Source organism: Engraulis encrasicolus, chromosome 2 (genome assembly GCF_034702125.1).
Source record: "Engraulis encrasicolus isolate BLACKSEA-1 chromosome 2, IST_EnEncr_1.0, whole genome shotgun sequence".
In the NCBI taxonomy this organism is placed as follows: Eukaryota; Metazoa; Chordata; class Actinopteri; order Clupeiformes; family Engraulidae; genus Engraulis; species Engraulis encrasicolus.
The window spans coordinates 39,529,224-39,545,296 of NC_085858.1; the positions used below are offsets into that span (position 1 = coordinate 39,529,224).

At 40.5% G+C, this 16,073-nt stretch overlaps 1 protein-coding gene across 1 annotated transcript in view; it reads right to left on the bottom strand.

Moving 5' to 3' along the window:
* The window catches only part of LOC134464470 (deleted in malignant brain tumors 1 protein-like), a 295,644-nt gene that overhangs the window by 270,529 nt on the left and 9,042 nt on the right, over positions 1-16,073 (bottom strand). Inside the window, 5 exon segments of the mRNA XM_063217911.1 lie at positions 5,740-5,793; positions 8,134-8,511; positions 9,683-9,724; positions 10,342-10,656; positions 10,766-11,077. Of these exon segments, the coding sequence (XP_063073981.1) occupies positions 5,740-5,793; positions 8,134-8,511; positions 9,683-9,724; positions 10,342-10,656; positions 10,766-11,077 (1,101 nt within the window).

The window sequence follows — 16,073 nt, forward strand, 5'->3', positions numbered from 1 at the left end:
TGAAATATAAAATATTACTTTGTACATTTGTTTAAGGGATATATTTAATTACCTGAACAAGCCTACTGAACTATATTACACATGATTTTAGACCTATGAACATTATAATGTAATGTAATATAATATAATAATAATGTGAATATTTATCACTATGCAGTATCAACATATACTTTCGTTTGGATTTTTTTATACTGTATAACAAACCGACCCTTTCGAAAATCGATGGAAATTTGAGGGAATTATGGCCATCTGAAGAGTATACAACACCAAAAACTCACTGCAACTGGTTGAGGCAGCAGGCTGCGCTAACATGGCCGCCATGCGCGGACGTTCGACTTGACGGGAACGCGGACGACGCATCTAGTCTTCCTATAGGATATCTGTGGGTTCACCACAGTTATAGCCATAGACATCCTATGGGAAGACTAGATGCGTCGTCCTGCTGTCAGTAGGTGCGCAGTGTTGGGAGAATCGGCTATTAAAGAGGCACTAGGTAGGATTGCAGAGCAAGGCCCGATTATTAGTAATCTCTAAGTCCTGTTAATTATTAAGCGGGCTTGCGGAGCAAGGACCATGCAGAGCATGGCCCTTGCAGAGCATGGCCCTTGCAGAGCAAGGCCCGATTATAGTAATCTATACTATTATTTTCAAAATTATATCATATGCAGTGTTCCTTTGCCAACTTAAAATGCCATGCATGTCATTTAGTATGAATGGCAAATGTGCTGAATTACAGATATGGAGGTTGGGGGTTCGAATCCCAGTCGAAGCCATGTTGATTTTTAAAATTATATCATATGCAGTGTTCCTTGGCCAACTTAAAATGCCATGTTGTCATTTAGTATGAATGGCAAATGTGCTGAATTAGGGATATGGAGGTTGGGGGTTCGAACCCCAGTCGAAGCCATGTTGATTTTCATAATGATATCATATGCTGTGTTCCTTAGCCAACTTCAAATATCATGTATTGTATGTCATTTAATGTCAATGGCAAAGAGGCTGGATTACAGATATGGAGGTTGTGAGTTCGAATCCCGCTTGAAGCCATGTTGATTTTCAAAATTATATCATATGCAGTGTTCCTTAGCCAACTTAAAATACCATGTATGTCATTTATTATATCCCCAAAATGCAGAGCTACAACACTTTCAAGATGGCTGAATCCAAGATGGCTGAATTGTTTGGCCCATAACTTCTGACTGGGTGGATGGAGTTTTTCCAAGATTTCTTTTAGCTTTGTTTTCTGAATAGTACTTTGTTTCATCTCTGCCCCAAAAGGCAAGCCCGCTTCCAGCATTTTCTGTGAGAACGCAATCTAGTTATGCTTGCTTGCTTGCTTGAGTCTCTTGTGCAGTTAAAGGATAACTGCGGTATTTTCAACATTAAGCCTCATTTCCGAGTTGTCTGCAATGTTCTAGAACTCCCCTCACCGTTTTTTTGATGTTTACTGCCGGTTCGGGTATTTGCCAAATTTTGATTCATCCCAAACTGCTTCAGAATGGCAAGTCGCCTGCATGTCCGACCACGTCCTTAAAAACACCAAAAACGTACATTTTCAAAAATATCAACTCACCGGAGTAGTTACTGGTCTTCACTGGTAATCCATATCAAATTTTGTTGCGAAAAGATGCTTCTGTCGTGTTTAATTTGACATGTTGTAAATCCCATTGAGTTCTATTGAAGACTGGATGCTCGTTGATATTACTCCGCCACCGAAACCGGAAAGAGGACATGCTGTAGTTGTAGTTTGCAGTACAGATACGAATACAAAAAAAATAAAACAAATAATACTAAGAAATTTACAAAGAATATATAATCTGCTCCTCCAACTTTCCAACACAGTCTCTCTCTGGTGTACCGATTTACTGACTGCCTAGTTTCTCTATTTATTTACATGCGCAAGGACAATGAACAATCGACATCAATGGCGCCATCAAGTGGTGTGGAGTGTAGCACATCAGATTCAACTGCTAAGTGGAAGTTTATCCACGGCTGTGTGAAGGCTAAGAAAATAGTTCGTGCATGAACGACCTGGCAAATAAAACATGACAGAAGCATCTTTTCACAACAAAATTTGATATGGATGACCAGTGAAGACCAGTAACCACTCCGGTGAGTTGATATTTTTGAAAATGTACGTTTTTGGTGTTTTTAAGGACGTAGTCGGACATGCAGGAGACTTGCCATTCTGAAGCAGGTTGGGATGAATCAAAATTTGGCAAATACCCGAGACAGCAGTAAACATCAAAAAAACGGTGAGGGGAGTTCTAGAACATTGCAGACAACTCGGAAATGAGGCTTAATGTTGAAAATACCGCAGTTATCCTTTAAGTAAAAATAGAAAATGGATCTCCTCCTAGAACTTTCGAGATAGAGACACGGTTTAAACACTAAAACGACCGGCTCGGCTTGGAGATCATTTGTTCTGATATAGCGTGTCCCTGTCTCTTGTCGTTTTTCCGTTCTTGCCGATTTTGTGCAAGCTTGGGTCCCCATAGAAAACAATGGACGGAACTTTCATGTCAGGCATTCCATCCCTCTAGGGATCAGAGTGCAGGAAGCTTTTTTGTTCATAACACATGAACACTTTCACCTAGAAGTTTAGTTGACGCGTTGTTAGCGAACTCTAGAAGATGACTCCAAATGGTGAAAAGATCATGTGCCAACTCCCATTACCTTTTAAATGGCAGTTGTGTAAAAATTGCTCGGCTGGCCCAGCGGCTTTTCCCATTGAATCTTCATAACAGTGTTCCTTAGCCAACTTAAAATGCCATGTATGTCATTTAGTATCAATGGCAAATGTGCTGGATTAGAGATATGGAGGTTGGGAGTTCAAATCCCACTCAGACACGTGTTGATTTTCGAAATTATATCATATGCAGTGTTCCTTAGCCAACTTAAAATGCCATGTATGTCATTTAGTATCAATGGCAAAGCTGCTGGATTACATATATGGAGGTTGTGAGTTCGAATCCCACTCAGACCCATGTTGATTTTCAAAATTATATCATATGCAGTGTTCCTTAGCCAACTTAAAATACCATGTATGTCATTTAGTATATCCTCAAAACGCAGAGCTACAACACTTTCAAGATGGCTGAATCCAAGATGGCTGAATCCAAGATGGCTGATTTTTTTTTTGGCCCATAACTTCTGACTGGGTGGATGCATTTTTTCCAACATTTCTTTATAGCATAGCAAGAGAAGTTAAGAAAAGAAAAATAGGAGAAAAATAAAAAATAAAACTAGATTGCATTTCCTCACAGAAAATGCTGGAGTATGCTTGCCCGTCTTGCATTCGTTGCCCTTCATGCATGCCTTGCCTTTCTTGCATGAATTGCCCTTCATGCATATGCTGCCCTTCATGCATACACATCATACAGTTAACGATCTATGAATTCGGGTGAACTGGAGATCATATGTGGGTGGGAGACGTGACGCCTTGTTTTTTCGTAACATTGGTTAAAAACCTACAAAACTGTTATTTTCCTTTAAAAAACAGATGTCAACGAAAGAAGATGTGGTACATTATGTTTCATATTAGTCTTAGATGAGAAGAAACATTTTTGTTAAGATTTATGTAAAGGTTTATATGTCAAATTTCCTGTGGTGTGACTGTAACATTAATGAAACAATATATAATAATATATATATAAATTAACCAACAACATTTTGAATATTGTATGAAGCATTTGGCATGATTGCATAAATCTTAACTTTAGATTAAGATATGTGAATGTGGAAAAAACTCAAGACAGTAATATTAACTACAAATTCAATTTCGTAACACAAATCGCGTCCTGTGGGGTGACATGTATGTCAATGTTTGTGAATGGGCAGCTGCAAGGCCAACTACAAGGGTCTTAAAGACTGGCTCCTAACCAGTCAGTACCTCAGTTATTGGAGAGTGCTGTGGAAGTTTACGGTGACTCTTAAACTCTTAATATGTCTTCATATTGCAATCTTTCTGTCACGCAATGCTTAGGTTCATTTTATGGTGTCCTGTGGTGTGACTGCTCTTATAGGAGGAAAAAAAGTGTTTTTCTTAATGAAAACACATATTAAGATTAAACACAATATCATTATTAAGTTAGCATGAGCTCAGATGTCAGTCATGTATACAAAATGATTAAAATGGCCATACTGCAGTGAATTCCCTGTGGTGTGACTCCATTTTCCTGCGGTGTGACATGCCTATGCTATGTGTTGATGCAGGACACATTTTCCCAAAAATGGCAAAAATAAGGTGAAATTCCACAGACCACTAAGTGCTTTATTTTTTTCTATTTTTTTCCAATTTTTAGCCTTCATTTTTTTCAGGAATTTGAAAAACTTTTTTTTTTTTTGCGTTACGCCCTTAAACGTCAACCACCCATGTGAGAAATTTCGTTAAGATCTGTCAAGGCGTTGCTGAGATATGAGCTAACTTCCTGTTTGGACGGTGCATTTGTCTTTGTTGTCAAATTTGATTGGCTGTTGTGCGCCTGTGCTTTCAGCTATTGCTCTGTAAATTTCAGCATAGGTGCGGAATAGTCAAATGGTGGTGTAATAAAAATTGTAGGACGATCAGACAAAGTTTGTGGGTGGAGCTTCATTTTTATTGATTTTTGAATATGTCAAAATGGCGGGAAATTCATGATTGTAAATATGACATCATAGTATGCGTTGGATTCGGCTTGACCAAAGGATTTCAGCGATACCAAGCGTTTGATTAATTGAGGTCAAAACGGGCAAATATGGGCAAAAACACATTTTTGCTTATTGTAGCGCCCCCTAGTGGCGCATTTGGACGAAAATCGTTATGTGTCCTCTGGAGATAGTGCTGATTGCGTGTAAAAAAAAATGGGTTCTGATACAAGTAGCCGTTGCCGAGATATGAGCTCACTTCCTGTTTGGCATCTTCGCCACCAACTTTGATTGACTCCTGTTTGAAGACGGTTTAATCAATCGTTCCAGGACTTTTAGGGTATATGTATCTCAGTCCGAAGATGCCGTCATAAAATTTGTGACGATCAGACTAAAATTGTGGGCGGGGCGTTATTTTTATTGATTTTTACAAAATTCAAAATGGCGGAAAAACTTTCCAAGCGGAAAATGACGTCATAGGGTGCATTGGATTTGGCTTGGTCCAAGGATTCCAGGGATACCAAGTTTTTGAAATTCCGACCAACGGTTCAAAAGTTACAGCATGTAATGTACTTGCAACTTTGATCTGCTGGTGGCGCTACAAACTTTGAGGTACCCCTTTGAAAAATACAAATCATACTAATTAAAAAAAAAAAAAGGGAAACGGGGGAATAACAATAGTATGCTTGCCGCATGGCAATCTCATGTCAACTTATGGTAGCTGCTTTTTTATACCTACACCATAAATGGGCAGTATACATAGTTGTACAGAACAGAGAGCATTTGACATTGACTGAGCACATGCTGAACTTGCGAAGTAGCAGCATCAAGCATTATCCTGAAAGCACATGAAACTTAGATATGAGATATGATTTTTAAGGAATATGTGTTAGTGTTAATGTTGAATGAGCATAATCCCGTGAAAGCAGATGATTTTACCTTTTAAATGCAATTTGTCACATGTCCCTATGTGTTCCAGAGGCTGAGATATTGATTTTTTCATAGGAGTTTTCAAACTATTTTTCTTATCTCAAAAAAACCCTCAGGCATTGGGGACCTTTTCTAAAAACTGGCTCAGGAGCCAATGGGTTAAAACAATGATGAATCACTGACCTGGTGCGCTTGGAGATTGGGTTGCTGGAATAGGAGTTGATAGCAGGGTCATATCTGTAGGACATATGGATGTTACTAGATATGACCAAGACAACACAGAAAGTGGATGATACTAAAATTGAACACTTAGGGGTGTCTTTTGCCTTAAGACATGTAAAAGTTTTTATCTTTTACCTGACATGTTTCGACGATGTTACTTCCGTCCAAGGGAGTAACTTTGACTTTGACATTGGTGGGGACACAAAATTGGTGGGGGTTCTCGGTTCTCCCCCGAGAAAATTTAGAAAATACAATGGTTAAAAGTACAATTTTAACGCAATATGTGAATGTATTAGCCTATGAATTAATGTACCTCAATGGTTTTAGAGGGGGATGATTTTTGACCATTTTCATTGTGTCTGTGTGTGTGTGGGGGGGCGGGCTGATTACCAATCATAAGTTCATGGCACACAGATGTTATATCAATGAGCAGATGATATGTCAACCAGCGTTCCTTAGGAAGTTGGTCTTTCAATCACACGGTTGCAGGCTTAAATCCCACCCTTAGGCTACCTCTGTTTACACCTCCATCCATGACTGGAGTGAAATTGACCAAAGCAGCTAGTTCTGATACAACATTGCTCCAGAGACTGTTACCAATAACATATAAGTAGCTTTGGGTTCAAATGTCAGCAAAGTGGTAGGCCTATTGCCTAACATGAAAATGATCACCAGCTCTGCCAATAGGCCTAGCCTACTCACTTTATTGACATTTAGGCCTATTTTAACAGCAACAAAAATGACACTGACATTTGCAAACCTTTTCTTGAAATAAGCTTGCATGTTTTTTTAAATAAAAAATAAATAAGACCCGGCCCAGAATTTTTTTTTGGGTTCCGGTGCCGACTGACCCTTTTTATCCTCCAAAATTAGCGATGCTGTGTGGACTGTTGTAGCCTACATACAAAACAACACATTCTCATAGGCTAACTCCCTATCTCTCGCTTTCTCCCTGCCTGTAGCTGCGTTTGCATCATAGCAGCCTACAGGCAACACACGTGCGCGTGCAAGTGTCTTTGCGCAGCGCGTCTTGACAGAAATCCCAGCGATGTCACCACATAGTTGCGCACCAACTGTGTCACGTTGCAGGCGAATTTTAATGCTACAACATACCAGTTAGCGTTGTAGCCCTTCTACATGACCGAAATGCAATACAACACAATGAGTAGGTGTAGGCCTATCTGCGATTTTTGAATGATGTTGGTTACATACTCTTCATGGAAGAAGGCTTCCATTTCAGCCGCGTTGGATGTTCAGCGAGATCAGAACCAAGTCGCAGCAATTAGTCTAGGCTACTCAAGTAGTCCTACAGTTAAATAGCCTGTAAACCAAGTCAGGTTAATTTAATATGAAATAAGGGAAATGTTTTGCCGAAGTGTAGCCTTCCTTTAGGAACTCTTTCATTTACCACATGGGTCGCGTTAACAGAGGTTTGTCCGACGGATTTTTTTTTTTAAAGGAAGACTGAAGATTCTGAAGCCTGCCCGTCCTTTCGACGGTAGTTTAAATAGGCTACACCCGTATTAGTAGATCAAGTGTGCATTTCAATTCGTTATTATCTGCGCTGCGCAGATACCACATTTCTTCTTAAATAGGCCACTTTATCCTTCACCTTTCTCCGCCTCTCTCTGCTTGTCACGCAACTATTACGCATCTGCAGGGCTCCGGTCCCTGCACCCAAATAGTGAATTAGAAATTGCCGATGATGTCGGCACAACTGTTGGAATAGACTAATTAAGATTCAGAACCGTTTGTAGGCCTATACGTAGGACTAGGCTACTACATTTCACCACAATCTGATTTAATGGCAGGGCGAAGTTATCCCTCTATCGCATTTCATAAAAGTTTTCATAAAAAGTTTTTTTTTCATATCATATACTCAGGCGTCGCCACAAACTCCTCGCTTGAAACAAAAAGTACTGTATGCAGGCCTATGTACCAGAAATAGTAACGCACGGTGTCTTACATAAGTAACTTTAATCTGACGTTTTGAAATGGTAGTTGTTAGACTAGGCCTACTCGTTACTGAAAAAAAGTAGTGCGACTACAACGTTACCGGCAACACTGGTCGTGATTACACAGTAGGGGGCTAAATATTGGTGGGGACGTGTCCCTACCGTCCCCACCATAAATTACGCCCATGCTTCCGTCTTCATCAGAGTGTCACCATGATGAAGACAGAAGTAACACCGTCGAAACATGTCAGGTAAAAGATAAAAACTTTTACATGTCTTAAGGCAAAAGAAACCCCTAAGTGTTTAAGTTAAACAGTTAGACATAATGAACTTAATACATATGATACTAAAATTGGCATGGAAAAAGGCTGTACTAGAGTTGATAATATTAGAGGTGTACCTGCACAGTACGCATAATGGCAGGTTGTAGTGGCCACTAGTTCATAAACTGCGTAGTTTCCGGGACACATTTTCACACGGATTGGCGGCGACTTGTGGCTGCAACAACTTCGCCAGTTTCCACACACCTCCCTGGTCACGATCCCGTCCTCTTGATCGGGGTGTGGACTTTTCAGCCACAGGGGCCCATGAGTACCACAGCGTTTTTTAGGCACACAGCTTTCTGGCATGCGGACACTGCGGCCCTGATGGAACATGCGGTACCAGCCCTGCCATTGGACGTCACGGTCACACTTGAGGGCTGACTGGTCCTGGTTGGTAGTGGCCCTCCAGGTGTCATTCAGCGCAGTGTAGTGGTCACAAGGGTCTGCCTCTACAGCTGGCACATGGTGTGAAGGGGCAAGTTCACAAACATGAAGACTAAGGGCCTTTCACATTACTAATCTCCACCCCTACCCCTTTGTCTTCCTCTTGCCCCTCGTGCTTTCAAACAAAGCCGCAAGGTGTAGGGCTTGAAACGCAACACCTATGGATTGGGATGCCCCTTCAACAATCACGGAATGACACTCACAGCTGTCACTAATTCCATGCATTAGATTGACGTTAATAGCGATTGTTTTCATGTGCGTTTCACGGAGAAAAGTGCCATAAAACATTAGGACAATGTTAAACTTAGTGCAATGGAGTAATTATTACCACTTTAAAACCGTAAATTGCGGCGAAAATACTGAAACTTCTGTGCTGTTGTGGGCGCTGCGGCTTGCCGCCGATTTTTAAATGAATTCGCAATGCATTCAGGGAAACCTGTCGTCGCCCTCCGTTGCGGAGTCTGGTGTTGGAAAATCGGGTGGAAAGCACTTTTCTCTACCACTACCCAGAGCCGTCTAATAAGAGTTGCGCAAACCGGGGACCAGGAAGTCGGTTGGTGATGTGATTCGAGTAGATTAAAATGTTTCTTAACAGTAAACTAACACAGAAACTAACTAACTAACGTTGGAAACTAACACAGAACCATCACATACCAAACAAAGAAGTACAAACAAATTACATTACCTTTACCACATTTTCTGTGTTCTACGGCCACCTCCTAGAACTAAGTAACTACTTCTAATAGAACTAAAGTCAATGGGGATTTCCATGTTAACGCTCCGTGAGGCTTTGCTGTGGAAAGATTGGACCATAGAGGTCTATGGGAATGACGTAACTCTGTTATTAGATGGCTCTGCCACTACCCATCTGTCTGAACGTGAATCGGGATGCCACTACCCCTACACGTGGACGCGCAAAACGGAGGCAAAGGGGTTCGCGTAGGGCTAAGGGGTGTAATGGGATTCACCCTAAAGCTCACAGTGCACACAGTAACACGCTCACAGTTTTATTCATCTGGTAATGGACAGAGGGATTTTTGGTTTGTCGTGGGTTCTACAGTAGAAGTTGTATGCACGGTAAGCTGGTTGATGCTGAATGTTTTTATGAATAAAGAAAACAGTTCAAAATGTGGTAATAAGTCTCAGTCCACAGTCTTTGGAGGGTTTATAAATATCACTCACGTGTAGGAGTTGGTGCGGAAGCTGTGGCATCAGGAGACACGTCTGTATGACACATGAATATTACAGATTTATGAAGCAGGAAAATGTTATTAAAGGCAATGTACTGTGCTATGGTCAGCTTGAGCAGGAAATAATTTTAACAGATACTCTACATAATATATAACTGAGCTAGTGTTTGTCAACGGAGTTGCTACAGGGCCAAAATGGTGTTTGGATTATCGTGGTAGGAGACAACTGGGGTGAGTATTTAGGTTGGGGACAAACATATGATGAGTTCAAGAGGATGTTTCTTCAAAAATAGGTTGATATCCACTGGATTTAACACATTAAATCAGATATACAAGTATAGTATACTACTTTTCATCTTAGTATATGAAGGCATCATCGTGACAATGGAGAGTCTGAAGTGAATGCAATAGTCTTCAACCTTTTTTTGAACAAAGGTCCCCTTGGCCTGACCACAAGTCTGCAAACGATGGCAACTAAGCACTGCCTCCTCCCAGCTGTATCCTCCTCGACGTCCCCGTTGAGATACACTACAATAGATGTTCATATTTGCACAACAGCAGCCAACATAAACAGCATCATCATACTAATCACAGTTTCATACAGGACATGAACATGCAACATATTGAAAGGCGATTGTGAGGAATAATTACCTGAGCAAACCACACCAGCATCTTCACCATGGTTACAATTATTTGTTCCAATGAGACTACTGGAGCACTCTACAATAGATTTTTCAGCTCCTGAACAGCCAACATCATCCAACCAGATACGTCCACTTCCCTGGCCAAAGTGGGCTTCCTTAGGGGCGGATGTAGCATTTCCACATCCCAGCTGTCTACAGACCACCTCAGCATCCTGCATGTCCCAGTGGTCATCACACACAGTGCCCCACTGGCCACTGTGGTAGATCTCCACTCTACCTGAGCACCTTCTTCTGCCACCAACCAGCCTGACAGAGCTGCTTCCTTCATTGAAAATAGACTACAGTTATTTTTATGCTATTTTTTCCATGATATTCAATGTTCATCCTCCTGAATGTCTGACAGGTAGAAGAATTCAGGAACATTCACTAACCTGAGCACACCACACCAGCATCTTCACCATGGCCACAGTCATGCCTTCCAAAGCCATTGTTGCGGCATGCTGTGAGGGATTTTTCAGTCCCGGAGCAGCCCACATTATCCAGCCAGATCTGTCCACTGCCCCTGCCAAAGTGGGCTCCCCCCGGGGCAGAAAGTGCACGTCCACATCCCAGCTGTCTACACACCACCTCAGCATCCTGCATACCCCAGTCGTCATCACACACAGTGCCCCACTGGCCACTGTGGTACACCTCCACTCTACCTGAGCAGTTAGTACTGCTTCCAGCCAACCTCAAGGAGATACCTATGACATGTAAAACAATATAATTTATTTAAGCGGGCTTGCGGAGCAAGGACCATGCAGAGCATGGTCCTTGCAGAGCATGGCCCTTGCAGAGCAAAGCCCGATTACAGTAATCTCTAAGTCCTGTTAATTATTGGTTCTCTTGTGCAGGGGCAGTAAAAATAGAAAATGGATCTCCTCCTAGGCCTTTCGAGATAGAGACACCGTTCAAACACTAAAACGACCAGCTCGGCTTTGAGATCCCGTATAGTTATAGGCTTCTCCGTATCTCTTGTCGTTTTCCCGTTTTTGGCGATTTTGTGAAAGCCCCATTGAAAACAGTGGTGGAACCTCTATGAACCAAAGTTCCGCCACTCTAAAGATTAGAGTGTAGGAGGCTTTTTCGGTCATAAAACATCAACACTTTCACCTAGAAGTTTAGTTGACGCGTTGTTAGCGAGCTCTATGGGATGTCTCCGAATTGTCAAAGTTTCATCTCCCAACTCCTAATACTTTTTAAATGGCAGGTTTGTAAAAAAAAAACAGGCCTAGGTCTATGGAGAATCCCAGTCTTTCCAAAAATGCATTTTTCAAGAGATCAGCGCATGTCCCACACGGAGGTCCATTTGTGCCTGAACTCTTTAACCTATAAACTTCATTCAAAGACTGTTAGAGAGATCACAAGCATGACTCCGATCTGTGAAAAGGACACGTGCCAACTTCTTTTAGTTTTTTTACAACGATGTTGTAAAGACAAAAAACTCATTCTCATTCTGGCCTCTGCTTAGAGGACAATACTAACTGCCATTACAGTCAATCAGAACAGGTGCAGCCAATAAAGTGTTCCATTTCAACTGTCACTGTCTCAAGATTCTATTCTTAACGAGCAGGTGCGAGCAACCATTCTAGAAGTCTATTGTTCAGCTCTGCAATGCAATGTAATATAGTCTTGCTGGACTGCGCATGACAGCTAGCTGCTTGGCTTAGTGGTAACGCATTGTGCTGGATTAGAGATATGGAGGTTGAGGGTTCGAACCCCACCCGAAACCATGTTGATTTTCAAAATTATATCATATGCAGTGTTCCTTGGCCAACTTAAAATGCCATGTATGTCATTTATTATCAATGGCAAATGTGCTGGATTAGAGATATGGAGGTTGAGAGTTCGAATCCCACTTGAAGCGATGCTGATTTTCAAAATTATATCATATGCAGTGTTCCTTAGCCAAGTTAAAATACCATGTATGTCATTTAGTATCGATGGCAAATGTGCTGAATTACAGATATGGAGGTTGGGGGTTCGAACCCCAGTCCAAGCCATGTTGATTTTCAAAATTATATCATATGCAGCGTTCCTTGGCCGACTTAAAATGCCATGTATGTCATTTAGTATGAATGGCAAATGTGCTGAATTACAGATATGGAGTTTGGGGGTTCGAACCCCAGTCTAAGCCATGTTGATTTTCAAAATTATATCATATGCAGTGTTCCTTGGCCAACTTAAAATGCCATGTATGTCAATTAGTATGGATGGCAAATGGGCTGAATTACAGATATTGAGGTTGGGGGTTCGAACCCCAATCAAAGCCATGTTGATTTTCAAAATTATATCATATGCAGTGTTCCTTGGCCAACTTAAAATGCCATGTATGTCATTTAGCATGAATGGCCGCACTCCCGGATCAATTTCTTGCAGTTTTAATACTGGGTTAGCATGGCAGACAGACAGACGTTTCGGCCTAAGCCTTCTTCAGCGTCTTTCTGTGAAGGGAAGGATAACATGTCGCACGCCTTTTGTTGTATACATGTTGAAATGCCCTTGCGGTCTTTGCTACATAGGCAAAACTAACAGGGAATTAAGACTGAGAATAATTGAACACAAGAGCAGCATAAGGCGCAAATGTGAAACATCCCCAGTAGCGCGGCATTTTAACGCTATGGGCCATGACATATGCTCTTTGAGATTCCAGGGCATAGAGCTGGTCAATCAACACAGAAGGGGGGGTGACAGGGACCGCACGTTGCTACAGAGAGAGGCGTTCTGGATCTTCACGCTTCAGACGGTGCACCCTGGCGGCCTTAATGAGGAATTGGAATTGAATTGCTTTATTTGAGTCGGTTGTAATACAATGACACTTGTATGGAAATGCTATTATTATGATTATCTTTTATTTTATTTTCTGTCACGCAGGGTATGGTGTGTCTATTCATTCATTGTTTTTTTCTTTATGATTCACATGTATATATTTTATTTTTTCCCACGGCTTACGTGGCAATTAGCTTACGTCATGACTGGTCTTTTTAAAAACCACCCTGCCTACATCCTCTGTAAAGACGCTGAAGAAGGCTTAGGCCGAAACGTCTGTCTGTCTGCCATGCTAACCCAGTATTAAAACTGCAAGAAATTGATCCGGGAGTGCGGCTTTTTTACTATACATGAACTTTGCTGTTTGCTCGCACCCAAAGACCTTGTAAGAAACTTTTCGGAGTTGAGCGCACTTTCTCTACTAAAAATTTAGCATGAATGGCAAATGTGCTGAATTAGGGATATGGGGGTTGGAGGTTCGAACCCCAGTCGAAGCCATGTTGATTTTCAAAATGATATTATATGCAGTGTTCCTTAGCCAACTTCAAATAGCATGTATTGTATGTCATTTAATATCAATGGCAAAGGGGCTGGATTACAGATATGGAGGTTGTGAGTTCTAATCCCGCTCGAAGCCATGTTGATTTTCAAAATTATATCATATGCAGTGTTCCTTAGCCAATTTTCAAAATGATATTATATGCAGTGTTCCTTAGCCAACTTCAAATATCATGTATTGTATGTCATTTAATATCAATGGCAAAGGGGTTGGATTACAGATATGGAGGTTGTGAGTTCTAATCCCGCTCGAAGCCATGTTGATTTTCAAAATTCTATCATATGCAGTGTTCCTTAGCCAACTTAAAATACCATGTATGTCATTTAGTATATCCCCAAAACGCAGAGCTACAACACTTTCAAGATGGCTGAGTCCAAGATGGCTGAATTGTTTGGCCCATAACTTCTGACTGGGTGGATGGAGTTTTTCCAAGATTTCTTTTAGCTTTGTTTTCTCAATAGTACTTTGTTTCATCTCTGCCCCAAAAGGCAAGCCCGCTTCCAGCATTTTCTGTGAGAATGCATTTCTAGTTTCATTTGAAATCTGTTACCAATCCGTAATTTAATTTTTTTGAAAAGTACATAAATACCCCACACGTTCACACATTACTTTTGTAATTTTGTGACCCAAATGTGGATTATTTAAGTCCTGATTTTGAAATACTAAATTATCTGCTTTTTGTTGCACAACTTGTTAATGGTTGTCATGGGTGATTAGGTTCGTCGTGAGAGGGAATCAAAACAGAACGCCAGAGAGTTCAAAAATGTAAAAGTAAAAGTAAAAAAGAAACACTGTTTCCTTCCAACACAAGTAACTTATCTGTAGCCTGACAAACCGAACTAAATGTGAGATTGGATGTCACTGATTCTTGAGAAAGTGGCTAAAACAGGTTGTAATGTTGACAGAAGAAAACAAAGTGAATTACAAAATTATATGGTATATCCTCGTAGACTAAAGTCTTGGCTTTTCAGAAATGCACAAGGCCAATCTCCTCATTATGTATTTTTTTCAGAAATCAGGCTTTTCTCCGATCATACCTTGTTTTTTGTCAACACCGTCAGACACAATTAAAAGTTATTAAAATTGTATTGATTTGGTTGCATATGTTTCTGGAGTTTTTAAGTGATTATGTGTATTTTTTGGTTCACACATATGCCTTTAAATGTTGAAAATTCACTTTTGTTCTATTTTAATACTGTTTCATGTGTTCTAATTTTAAAATATGTACCGTCATACGATGATTACTTAACGCCTAAATACAACAAACAATTTTTTGTAATTTCACAAATATTCGTGTAGGCTTAAATTGGCTATTACTTTGATATTTCAACAACTCCTAAGGAAAATGTTGTAAGCACATTCCTTTAAAATGTCCAAAACTCCTTCTTACGGTGGTGACTTAAGAACTGACGGTGGCGACAGTAATCTGAGAGTGGTGAAAGTGGCCTAATTAGTACCTGCATTTAGCAAAATAAATAGCCCTCTCAAGTCAATGGCATCTTGCATAAACACTTTATTTTTGTGTGTGCACAGTATGAGCACGTGTTTTTACTTCATTAGTTAGATTATCTAGGAAGTAGCCCACTGGTTGTTGAAAATGTGGTAAAAACAGCTTTTAAGTTGTTCAAATCCAAAATATAGAGGTGTATTATCATATATGTAGGTCTTGGCTGTGCAGTGAATGCATTGGTCAAGCTCCCCATGTTTAACATTTTTCATAAAATGGGCTCTTTCTTGTTTTGTCAACAGCGGCAGACAGACACGTAAAACATGTGTTTTTTGGTGAACTCCATCAGATGTCACCACCGTCAGGTTTTCTGACAAAAAAACCTCCAAATGCACCTCAGTGGTGGCTAGAGTATCATTTTGGATCACAATTATTACTAACATGCCTAGTAATGTTTCATTAACCAGCACAATTTAGTAAAATATGGAACAACATGATGAGCAGAACAAAATCTGACGGTGGTGACATCTGACGGTGTGAGACAAAAAAAACACTCTTTTAAATATTATGCATTGTTTGTTCACATTAGCCATTTCATTTTCGCTCTGTTTCTTGGGTGCTTCATACCTTTTCTGAAAAAAATTATATTTATTAACATTAATGTAATACAATACTATTAAAACCCCCGACGGTGTTGACAGTTTATGGTTGGGACAGTACCAGTGTCCAAACAAATTAACAAATTGAGGACAAAATAATAAATTTACAGGAGCTTCAGTGATGGTGAAGTAGGCAGTAGAGCTAAAGGTTTGAAAAGGGGTCCTCAGTAATGAAAATTACCTTGTGCATACCTGATTTTATTGTCTTTTAGAAAAAATCTGACGGTGGTGACCAATATGCTGGACACATTTTGAGCAATCAGTAA